Genomic DNA, 12,576 nt, shown 5'->3' on the forward strand with positions numbered 1-12,576 from the left:
ATTATGCAGATATGTAGCTAGGAAAGGGTTTCTGGGGTTTTTCTTTACCATTTGTTTTATTTATTTGAAAGGCAGAGCAATAGAGATAGGGAGAGACAGAGATTTTTGCTTCCTAAGTGCCCACAACAGCCAGAGTTGTGACAGCACAAAGATAAAAGCCAGAAACACTGTTCTGGTTTCCCATGTGAGTGGCAGGGCTCCAAGCAACTGGGCCCTTTCTGCTACCTTGGAACCTGGATTGGAAATAAAGCAGCTGGGACTTAAACCTCTTTTCTCAGATGTGATGCCTATGTCACAAGCAGTAGCTTGACTCACCAAGCCACAGTGCCAGCTCTGGATAGAGGTCTGGTCATTAGCAAAGTCATGGGTTGTGTTTCATTAACATGGACATGGTTTGTTCATCCCTTTTGAAGTTAAATTATTTCAATATCAAGACTCTGTCAGTATCCCAGTTTTTAAATAATCCTAAGAGTTGAAAAGTTGTGCCAGGTTGTTTTAACAGCAATCCCACACTAAATATTCAAAATAAGCGAATTCTTAAACCAGAAATTGTTACCCCAGGCAAAACCATACCTTCTTAGTTTTTGACTCTTATGATGACCACCAAGCAACCCTGAAAGGGCCATTTATATTCAGGTGAGTGAAAAATCATGTTGCAGATTAACTAGGAAAATATTCAGTCTGTGCTGCCAGAAAGTATGACCTTTGAACTTTATCTCCTTTTCAAGTCTTCCACTAGTGAGCCAGTAGAGAAAACTTGAAACCAATACTTTCATTTCCAAAATGTTGCAGTTGAAGCTTTCCTGCTTATACCACCAAAAATTAAATACATTACTCCTGTCAGGTACCAGGTCTTGTTTGAGTTATACCTGATTCACACCCAACCTATTCATTCTTTGTGACAGTTTTGTCTTCCCAGCATGCAAACATTGAGTTGGTGCTAGTTCTGTATAGTAGCATAGTCTTCTTTTCTCTGATAAACAAGGGGTTCGTGTTATCACCTCCTGTTTATGCCTCTTGGATATGTACCTGCTTCCTAGAGAAGTTCGCTTCCAGCCCTGTCCCCTGTCACCAGCAATCAGCATTAGTGGATTGTTAGGGAAAACAGTGAGGGCTGTTGCTGTCACCAGTGACCATCACTGCTTTGTCAGCTCTCCCAGCACTTTCTCCTCTCACAGATTTTAGATGTCCTAGGTCTTAAGGGATGTGAGCTTCCTTTTAAAGAGCAGGCCTTTTCCTTCTTAAGCATTTTACCAACATACTGCTCTCCCCTGCCAAAGACCTTCAGTGTGTTTAAGTTATTCCATGTCTCTGTGAAAAATACCTTGGTAAGCATTAACAGTTTATGCTTAATCTGGCCTCTTGTTTTAATTCTGTATTATTAATCCTGTAATTCAGCTGGTTGGTTTTTTTTTTTTTTAAGTCTTTGTTTAGGGGCCAAGACATTTGTTTTCTAGCATAGATTTCTTGATTTTTGTCTCATAGGATAATCGACCTTGAAATATACAAGGTCAGTGCATAGTAGGCCTGCCAAATATGTCCATTGTTCAAGTGAATTCTATCAAATTTTATCTCAATGATCAAAATTTCAGCTGTGAGGCATTCTCTCAATGGAATAGCATCTAAACTAGAACTGGATCTGATGAATCATTCATAGTGTCTGTTGTCTTTGATGTCCAATCATCAATCCCACACTTTTGTTAAGTGAATATGCTCAAAGCAGTAGTTCTCAACTCAGGGTGGTGTCTGTGGGGGGTGGTCACTTTGCCCTTATCCTACTAAGAAGATATTTGCCAAAGTCTGCCTTGTTGGCTTTCATATTGTGGGATTGTGCGCTTAATGGTTAGAAATGGCATGCTACTAGACATTCTTAAGGTGCTAGTCCCACAAAAAAATGATTGCTGTGTTATAAAAACATCTGTGGAGAAGATGTGGGGTACCTTTAGTAGTCATGATGCCCATGTAACATATTACAGTACTAGGAATGTGCTGGCTGAGCTTCCTGCCACTGTAAACCCTAGGTGCTTGGGCTCTACCACCTCCTTGGGAGACCAACACTGAGCCTCAAGCTCCCAGCTTTGGCCCAGCATAGTAGACATTTAAGCAGTAAACCAACAGGTGAGAGCTTCTTTGTCTCTGTTTTTTTTTTTTGCTCTCTGCATCCCAAGTAAATAAAATGATCAGGAAGGTGTGGGGATTGGGAATCTTCTCTCAAAGGCACAAAATACCATACATAAATCACCGCCAGCCTTGCCAGCAGTGACAGCAGGAGCTCCATGATCCCCTCAGAGTTTTCTGTGCAGTCTGTCTAGTCGCTCTTGCCTGAACTGCCTGATCTTTGCGGAATGATTCTAGTCACTCTTTTTGAAGATTTTACTCAAAGTTTTTGAAAGCATCCAAATGTTTTCCTTGATGGGGTTAGTCTTGGGAATAGTGTTTATTCTTAACTTCACCTGTGACTTCTCTGAGCTCCACTCACAGATTTCATAATGGCTTTGATATTTGATTGCTCTGCAGTAGCATCATCCCAGAGGGTAATGAAGAATGAGTGTGCTTGGTTTGCTCTGCTTCATATGTACAGGCACACTTTTCTTAAAGATTTTTTTTTATTGGAAAGTCATATATACAGAGAGGAGGAGAGACAGAAATCTTCCATCTATTGATTCCCTCCCCAAGTGGCCATGATGGCTAGAGTTGCACCGATTTGAAGCCAGGAGCCCAGAGCCTCCTGCAGGTCTCCTACTGGGTGCAGGGTCACAAGTCCATAGGCTATGCTCAACTGTTTTACCAGAAAGCCTGATGGGAAGCAGAACCGTTGGGATTAGAATTGGTGCCCATATGGGATCCTGTCATGTGCATGGTGAGGACTTGATTTAATATATCACCTCTCCTTCACTTTAGAAGAAAATGTACTGCCAACTCATCTCCTATTTTTTTAATGTATTGCAGCATAATAAATCCATATTGCTTTATTTTTGTTCTCTCATTGTTGCTATTCTCATGTTAGAAATTAAACATTTTATATTGTTTGAAAGGTAGAGAGAGACTACTTCCACCTGTTGGTTCAGTCCCCTGTTCCTTGTAACCAGTAGGGCCAGTTGTGGCAGGCCTAAGTCAGTAACCTAGAAATTAATCTAGATCTCACATCTCGATGGCAGGGTCCCAAGTATTTGAGTCACCAGCTGCTGCCTCCCAGGGCGTCCATTAACAGAAAGCTGTATTGGAAGCAGCAGAGCTTGTACTCAGATCAAGCTCACTTGATATGAGACACAGTATCCCATGCAATAAAATGCCACCCTAGAGGGAAGCATTTTCATATGCAGCTCAGTGGCCCTCTTAATTCTTCATCAAACTTAATTCTTAACGTCATAGTGCAACTACAAAAGCCTTCAATGCAATTTAACCATTGCATTTTTTTCCGGAATCCTGGGATGGGACATGTTTTATTTGCTTGTTTTAAGATTTGCTTATTTTTACTAGAAAGCCAGATTTGCAGAAAGGAGATACAGAGAGAAAGATCTTCTGTCTGCTGGTTCATTCCCCAGAGGTATCAACAGCCAGAGTTGAGCCAATCTGATGCCAGGAGCCAGGAGCCAGGAGCCTTCTCTGAATCTCCAATGTGGGTGTAGTATTCCAAAGCTTTGGGCCATCCTCTACTGCTTTACAAGGCCACAAGCAGGAAACTGGATGGGAAGTAGAACAGCTGTGACACAAACCAGTGCCCATATGGGATCCCATCACATGCAAGACGAGGATTTAGCCACTGAGCCATCACGCTGGGCCCTAGGGTTCTTTAATTTATGAGGCATGCTCATTGACATATCTCTGTGACTCTAACCACTGAAGACTTAAACCTCTGGGACAGAGCATTTGTGCAGTTAACAGACTATATGAAAGGATGTGATTTTTAAGGCCTATAAGCATCTCAGAGATTGCCTCCTTCTATTCATTCTTAGGCAAGGATAACAATGTAAAATGACATTCAATAACTAAGAACACCACTCACTTAGATGCCAAGTCATAAACTAGTTGCTGATAACCAATCTTAACTTTTTTTTTAAGATTTATTTTATTATTTTTATTGGAAAGGCAGATATACAGAGAGGAGAGACAGAGAGGAAGATCTTCCGTTCGATTATTCATTCCCCAAGTGAGCGCAATGGCCGATGCTATGCCAATCCGAAGCCAGGAGCCTCTTCCAGGACTCCCATGCGGGTGCAGGGTCCCAAAGCTTTAGGCCGTCCTCGACTGCTTTCCCGGGCCACAGGCAGGAAGCTGGATGGGAAGCGGGGCTGCCTGGATTAGAACCAGTGCCCATATGGGATCCCGGACGTGCAAGGCGAGGACCTTAACCACTGTGCCACTGCGCCGGGCCCACCAATCTTAACTTAAAGCTTAATCCAGTGATTTACCTATAAATGTGGTATAGCATATGATAATTAAATGTGTTAATATCTGTAGCATCTATGTTGTGAAAATGTAGCAACTTTATAGATGAGTTTTTATAGTAACTGAAAGACATCCTTTTTCTTTTAATCAAGTAGTTCTCAAACTAAGTTGCATATAGGAACTCCTAGAATTCTGAAAACCTAAGGATGCCTGCATCCTGCTGCCAGAAATCCAGATATAGATATGGTCTCTCAGGACTTGGGCACTTACAATTCTTAAAGATTCCAAGGTCACCTCCCAACTGTATACACTGTTGCCATCATTGAATTTTTATCCAACTTCCATGGGCCGGGTTAAGGTTTACTGCACAAACTTCAAGAATCCCTGCTTGCCAAGGCCCATATACCTGCACTTGCTGACCTGTAGCTATTAACATACTAATGAATACGTGAAAAACCAATAGTTGGTGTGCAAAAACTGAAGTAAGCTGATCAGAATCCTACACTGCTTAGTAAAATCAACTTAATGAAGACATTCACCATAACAGAACTGGAAACTTCACTATCCCAATGTTATATGTTAGACCAGATTTTCATTCTTTTGTTTAGGTCTTAAGGTTTACCACCAATGTAGAAAAAATTACAGCATTTGGCGGTGATGTTGATCAAAATCCTTTCCCTCATGCTCAGGATCAAATAAAGGGTACACCAAGAAATCAAAGACTGAGAGCAAAATAGCAGATTCATAATGCGATGCTTATGAATGCTATGACTGTCTGAATGCCCAAGCTTTTTCTCCATCAATTAAATGTATCCATTTGATAAAAAAGAGGTCTTCGTTCCTGGAGGAGGCCACTTAACAGAGAGAGGCAGAGGACAGGTAAAACTGTGAGAATGGATGGAAAAAAGGAATGCAATGTGTGTGTTCCATTACAGACTTAGTCTATCTCAATTTGAATATTTGATATTTCTCATGTACTTAGTTCAAGCAAGGCTTCACAATAGTATGAAAGAGTAGAAACACCTTTAATTGTGTATAAACATTAGATGTGATCCATGCCGCAGGCATGCCACACTATAGGAATGACATAGCAGTGGTCAAATGACATGTACTGAAATGAAAACTTCAGTTTTGTTCTAGAAATTCTAAAACTTCTTAGAGGTTGAATTTTCATTGAAGATTTTGTGATGTTGGTGAAATGTGAGTTAGACTTGTATTCAGAAGATAACTGCGAGGTAGAGGAAGAAAAGGAACTAAACACACCAACGTAAAGAGTAAAGAAAGGGCCAACTGCTAAATTTGTAGTGCACAATGAAGTTACAAGGCTCCTTGTTCAGGTTATTAAGCATTCCAAGGCAGTTACAGCAGAGCATTTAAACCAAACACAGGGCCTTTAAGTATGGGTCCGGCACGTCATAGGCCCATGAAGCCAGCCCTGGATACAAACGAAAAAATCCTTACTTGAAGTGATAGGTGCACTTGTCTTTGGTTTAGAACTTTTTTCTGGAAGTGGTTGAAAAGTGAAGTCCTCCCCCTATCAAGGCAGGAGCCTCATGCATATTCAGCAGCCTGTGTGGATGCCCTAGAATGACAATGATTAGGCTAGCTGAAGAAAAACACTGGGAGGGTACATATGAATTGACTAAGTTCAGATTTGAATGCAGTTTAAATTATTTTACAACAGAAACATAATATTTGCAGAAACAGTGGTTAAGGGCTAATGTGGTGTGTGGGTAAAATCACTGCCTGCAATGCTGGGGCACTAGTTTACAGTTCAGGCTGCTCCACTTTTGATCCAGCTCTGTGCATATGGCCTGAGAAAAGCAGAAGATAAAGTGCCTGCGCCCTTGCTGCCCATGTCAGCTTGGACTGTTTTAACCATCCAAGGAGTGATCCAGCAGACACAGAAGTCTCAGTCTCAATTTCTTTCTATGTGTGTCTCCATGTTTCTGTAAATCTGAGTTTCAGATACATAAATAAGTCTTTTGAAAAGGAACACTGAGGCAAACCATTCAGACATATTTTATTGTAGGACAAATTATGCTTAAGGAGATAACATTTAAACAAAAGCTTTTTGAAGTTAATGGCTTGTGGTCATTAAGCATGACCTAACGGCATAAAAATGAATGTCCTGTTTATTTATTGTAAGACTAAAGTTCAGTATGACATGAAAAAAATTTATCTTTGAGGGGTTATACAGCATGTTACAAACAATACTGTAGATTTTGGAGTTAAATCATTCTGCTTAATCTTCAAAGTGTTAAGTCTTTGTATTCGTTGCTCTGTTCCTAAAAGAGGAAAATTATAACCTTTGCAATTTTGGATTTTCCTGTTTATGTGCATGTATGTATTTATGTTTTGATTAGGATGAAAAGAAATACCTTCATATAAAATATGCTTTGTGCAATGCTTGCTATCAGAAGAGCTCTTCAATAACTGTTTATTCCTTCCCTCTCTACTATGTTTGTTTTCTGAATCATTTTTTCCAAAAACAAATATGCAATAACAGCCTTGTGTTCCCAGATTTAGCTTTATGTCTTAATTAAATCATGGAGCATTCAAATGTTTACTCTTTTCTCAACTCAAAACTTTCATAGACAATTGTAAAAATATATAACTATTTGACATTTACATTTTATAACACTTCAATTTTAAAAGGTCTCAAAGTTTTGTAATCCTCGATTGAAAATTTAAAAAGATAGTAAAAAAGGGTAAAATGAAAGGGATTTGATTAAGAGTTGAATTTATAACCGCGCTGTGTCTGAGAAATCAGGCTTTCAACCAGGCATAGGAAGCCCTGCACAGTAGGAGGCCAGAAGGGAAGGGAACCACTTTCATCTCAACTGCCTTTTGTTTTTCTAGCTGGAACACATGTTGGAGAAAACTGTCATTGGATAAACAGGAAAATTACATATTTAAGTTGCAGGAGAATCGGGTTTGCATCTTTTATTTCTGAATGTGGCTGAGAAAAAGGAACACAATTCAACAGTTCTTCACTGCTTTTATGACCTTTATCCTTTATCAAGTATATAAAAATGTGCTTGATTCTTTGATGATACAAACTTTAAAATGTATAATTTGGTTATTTTTTTATCTTGTAGAATCCTGGTGAAATATTCATTATTTTGCGAGATGAAGTACTTGCTGAGACTGTGGAAGTTGAATTTTGGTCAGATCATATGCGCATTAGAACACGACCAGCCGTTTGGAATACGAAAGTCTGGTGTTTGAGAGCATTAGGTAAGGGATTTTTTTTCCTCTGCTTTAATAAATGTAAAACATCATCCTGAGTTTCTTTCAATAAATTTGTGAAAAATGGTTTCACTTCCCTATAGAAACGAATATTGTGCTGCAGGTGTTTCCTGTGCTTGATGTTCGCAAACCCAGGGGTGTTATTATTAATCTGTATTTGCAAAAGGAAGTATGTGTAAATTATGAGAAATCAGTTTGTGTACCACGTAGCCAAGTGACAGCCAGTAATTTCTTTTGAAATGAACCCCAGAAAGCATTTTAAGCATACATCAGTTATTAAAGATATAACTAAGACCTAATATTTTTATTACATTTGGATTAGTAGATAACTGGATTTAAAGATATGTGCAGGGTTTAATGCATGCACATATTTACAGTAGGTATGTATATGTATATAAATATAGACATATATCTTTAAATAAACAAGAGTACATTTATCAGCAACATTCGAGTCCCTTCTACGGCTCATATACAATTGTGTAATTCAAAACAACCTTAATTTAGAAATTAAAATAAATGAAACCAAGACAAAAATATTCTAAACTTCACAAAATAACACTTTCTTTGAAGCTCTGCTCCTGCTCTTTCAGTGTACAACCAAAACATTTGTGACTTTGGAGACCTTTTATATATTTTCATACCAACCTCCTTTTATCAAATTTTTTATTTATATATGAGCAAATTTAATGTATTTTATTTAGACAGAGTTAAGGTTATATTGCTTCTCCTCTCCTCCCTCCTGCCCATGTTTTCACCTTACATCCCCCTTTCTATCATATTTTTGGTTTTAATTTTGACAGTGACATAGTTTCAATTGTTTGGATAATCATAAGTTTAATCCTCCACCAAATTATGAATTCAACAGGCACTAAGTAGTCAAATTATACACAGAGGTTATAAATGATAATGAAATGCCAATTTCCCCAGAACTTTAAATGACTAATATCGTGAGATCACTTGTTAGCCATTTCTCTTCCTATCAAGATAGTATTTTATTATTCTGAGTCCATGATTATGTGTCTATGAATATCTAAAGTAGATTTTTATTATGTATCTATCAAGCTTAATTTTTTCCTTTCTCATTTTTCACCCCAAATGTGAGTATGCTTTTGTTGTTCTGGGGAGTATAATTTTTTTTGACTGTTTTTTCATGCTGCTAATTTCTAAATATACCCTTCACATCATGTCCTTATTTCATTTATGAAGATAATCATTTGATAATTCTGCTTTGCTTACAGCATGACAAACTATGTCAAATTTAAAATCCACATGCAATCATCACAGTTACCCCAAGAATTTTACTAAAATAAAAATCTATTAACATCTGAATGTTTTAATATAAATGCAGGATTACTTTCTTAAATTATGATATCATCTTATGAACAAAAACAACCTTCATAAACTTGACCGCATAAATATTTTAAATAAAAGTTGTTCGATCTTACTATGCAATTGGAAATGTAATAAAATATTTAAAATTGGAGTTTGTGTTTATGTAGCTTTGATGTAATTCATTTATAGAACACGTATAGGCCTTTGCATTGTACAAAGCGTCTGTCCCCTCCACCTATTTCTTTGTACAATTTAATTTGGAATTACCTTGAGGGATCAAAGAGTCTGCGCCAAGACTTTTCAAACACTGGTTACTGCTTCCTTTTGTGGGTAAGATTATGTGGAAGTGACATGAGAAAGAACCCCACTCCTCTATTTCCTCTTTTTATCTCATATCAAATCCTCCAATTTCCTTAACTACATTCTTAACTGATTTATAAAATAATCAATCTGTGGCAATTAATTTCAGTATTTCAATGTATTTGGACTGAAATCACTACAGAAAAAGCAGTATGGCAAATTAAGTAATGCTTAAAATAACTTCTCAAATAATTGTCAAGACTTTTAACATTATCAAGGATAATTGTGCTAGTGTATTTAATGGAAAAGTGTAGTGCCGAAAACAAAACGTATCAAGGTTCAGGTTGTTTACTAAAAACATGGTATGTTAGTTTTCTAATTTTTTTTTGCTTTGATATATTGTAATTTTATCCGTATGGTTGAATGATAAAGTTGTAATTAAAAAAAACCTGTCTGCTAATGAAAATGTTCCAAATATTTTCTTCAACTATTCTGTTCTGTAAACTAATGAGAAGTTTCTTAAAAACGATTGGTTGATGTGTTAGTGATGTGTGAGTGTTGGTTGGTAGGTCAGTCTATTATTATATGATTTTGTGTAAACATATGAATGCTTCAGCAGAATGGGCCCAAAGTGTTTTGCTTTGTTTTTTATCTACCTCCTGGCATTATTTTTTAAATGTTCTGAACTCTGGTAAGAATTATACCTTACATCATAACCTAATACTTAAAGACAGATGTAGGAAAAAAGAAAAGAGAAACTTCCAAAAATACATTAATGGTTTCAATACAAGATGTTAATTTTAAAATTTGTCATTCTTATAAGAAAAAAGTGGGAAAAAAACCCATCAAAGTTGATCAGTTTTCTTTAATTCATTGAAAAACCAAGAGTATAACGGCAGAAAGCCAACACCCCTCTGAGAAGGCAGCTTAAGAAGAGAATAGCATAATTAATTTGTTTAATTAATGTTTTATAATAGCTGTGGAAGCTTTCAATGAAAACATAAGTGCCAAGGAAAAACTGCCTATTTTTATGTTTAGATTCCATGACAAATGCACAACTGTGTAAAAACAAACATGCAGAAAGATAAAGCACATCCAAAAGTTTACAGGCTTTACAGGGGATTCAGAAAGGCCTGGGATTCTTCTAGTCCTCTGTGAGTAGCATTACTTCATCCAGGACAGAAAGCATGACTCATCTGAAATAACAGTCTTCAGGAGAAAAGGAAACCTTTCTAGGCTTTTTTTTCTATCTTTAAAAATTTATTTATTATTTTTTTTATTTCCCCAAATACCCTCCCATTCACCGAATTCCCCTATATTATTAGTATAGCATAGCTCTTCATAAATAGTCACATGTCCATCATTGTGGGCATGGACAATGACAGAGACTCCAGCCTCCCATTGTCAAGATACAGCTAATAGTTTCATTAGTAGTCCATCTATGATCTGGAAGTAGAGATGCACACTGCACTACATCCTCACATCTGGACATGATAGTCTCCATTCACAATCACCACACATCCCTCTTAAGTGAAAAGCCACAATACAAAATCAGCAACAGGAAGAAAAATAGAAATTTACAACACCATAAATTTCTCAAGAGGTTTTGATAGTTCAACAGTACTGAATTGCTAGTGTAACTGCCACTCCAATCACGATGAAAGGCTTTCTAAGTTGCTTTGGGAAAGAGAAGTCTAATTTGTGTGACCTGCCATAGGGAGGGAATTTTATGCTTTCTGTGACTTGCTTTGGGCCGTGGGGTGAGCGTGCAGAGGAGTAAGAGAAAGAAGATGGGAGAAGGTCAGAAACACTTGGCATCTTTTCCAATTCAAAGTACTCAGCATACTAAGTTGCCACACACCATGCTGTGATGTTTTGAGCACCAACAAGAGAAAATCAGTATTCAAAATGCTCTGGAGAGAAAGGTGCATTTGGAGATCTGAGATCTACTTTCCTGGAACACAATTCACAGGAGTCATGAATTGGTAAGAATACTAGGGTAGGTGGTGTTGATTTTGAAGGAAGGCTGGGATCAAAATTAGGGGCCGCCATTTTAGAGGATCCTGTACTTTTGTAGATTTTTTGCCTTTAGGAATCTCACCAAGTTCACATAGTGAAGAAGAATCTCAGAGAAATGTTCCCAGCATGTTCTCCATAAGCAAGTCTTATCATGAGGGGAAGAAAATTTTACTAGAATGTCCCAGCTGCAGAATGATAATATCCCTGCTCCAACCTCACTGTGTCACTTAGGAGAGGGTAGAAGCTGTCCCACAGAACAGCACTTACACAGTCACTAAGAGGTTCACATTTAGTTGTGAGACTGGAGGAAGCTTTCCCTCCCCACTACCTATGGTTATGCACAATAGCATTTCTGTGCAACCCTGACTTATGGGCTGAAGAATTGCACTTCTCATACTCTCTTTGGAACACTTAACAAAATACAGTTGATCGGGGAGAAAAAAAAATACTGTAGAGGAATTGGAAACATCTAGCACATACTGCTACAGCAAACATTAAATACAGGCTAACTACTAGCTAGGTTGTCAACATTTTGTTTTTACCCTAAGATTATTTATTTCAATTCTTATTACCTGGTACATCTTGTTCTCAACCAGAAATTATAAGGTACGCAAAGATTCAACATAAAACACAAGAATGAAAGGAAAGCATTGAACAAGACATAAGTGTCATGCTGATCTTGACATTATCATAGAATTTTAAATAACTGGTTAAAATGTTTAGGCATCTTCTGGGAAAAAAACTAGGCAGCATGCTGTGAATAAATGTACATAGATATATTTTTTAAAAATAAAGATTTCTGTATTTATTTGGAAATCAGAGTTGGCAGGAGATAGGGAGTGATGGACAGGAAGGTGTGAGAGGAAACAAATTTTTGATCAGGTGGTTCAACCCTCAGATGTCCACAAAACCAGGGTTGCACCAAGCCAGGAGTTTCTTCTGGGACTCCCAGGTGAGTGCAGGGGCCCAACCACTTGGAGCATCCTGTGCTGCTTCCCTAGGTATACTAGCAGGGAGATAGATGGAAGTGAAGCAGCCAAGGACTCTGGTGCTGCCTGCATGGGATGCCAGTGCTGCAATTACATTCATGGTAAAGTTGACAGAAAAATGTACAAGTCCATTATTCTAGGTGAATATATGGACCTTCTCTTTCAATAAGTAGGGGATCTAATACAGTATCAATATGTAGACAGGTGACTTGAACAGTGTTTAGTAATCCACTTAATTGACATTTATAGAATACTACATTTAATAATAGTAGAAGAAATTCCATAACATACCAAG

At 37.6% G+C, this 12,576-nt stretch overlaps 1 protein-coding gene across 2 annotated transcripts in view; it reads left to right on the forward strand.

Annotated features, from left to right (window-relative positions):
• BANK1 (B cell scaffold protein with ankyrin repeats 1) overlaps nucleotides 1-12,576 on the forward strand; it is a 253,141-nt gene that overhangs the window by 66,440 nt on the left and 174,125 nt on the right. For both annotated transcript variants that reach the window (XM_040967018.1, XM_040967019.1), the window contains exon 4: nucleotides 7,491-7,629. In XM_040967018.1, the coding sequence (XP_040822952.1) occupies nucleotides 7,491-7,629 (139 nt within the window). The remainder of the gene's footprint in view (nucleotides 1-7,490; nucleotides 7,630-12,576) is intronic.

This window comes from Ochotona curzoniae, unplaced genomic scaffold (genome assembly GCF_017591425.1).
Source record: "Ochotona curzoniae isolate NIBS_2020 unplaced genomic scaffold, NIBS_Ocur_1.0 scaffold_4506, whole genome shotgun sequence".
Classification (NCBI taxonomy): Eukaryota; Metazoa; Chordata; class Mammalia; order Lagomorpha; family Ochotonidae; genus Ochotona; species Ochotona curzoniae.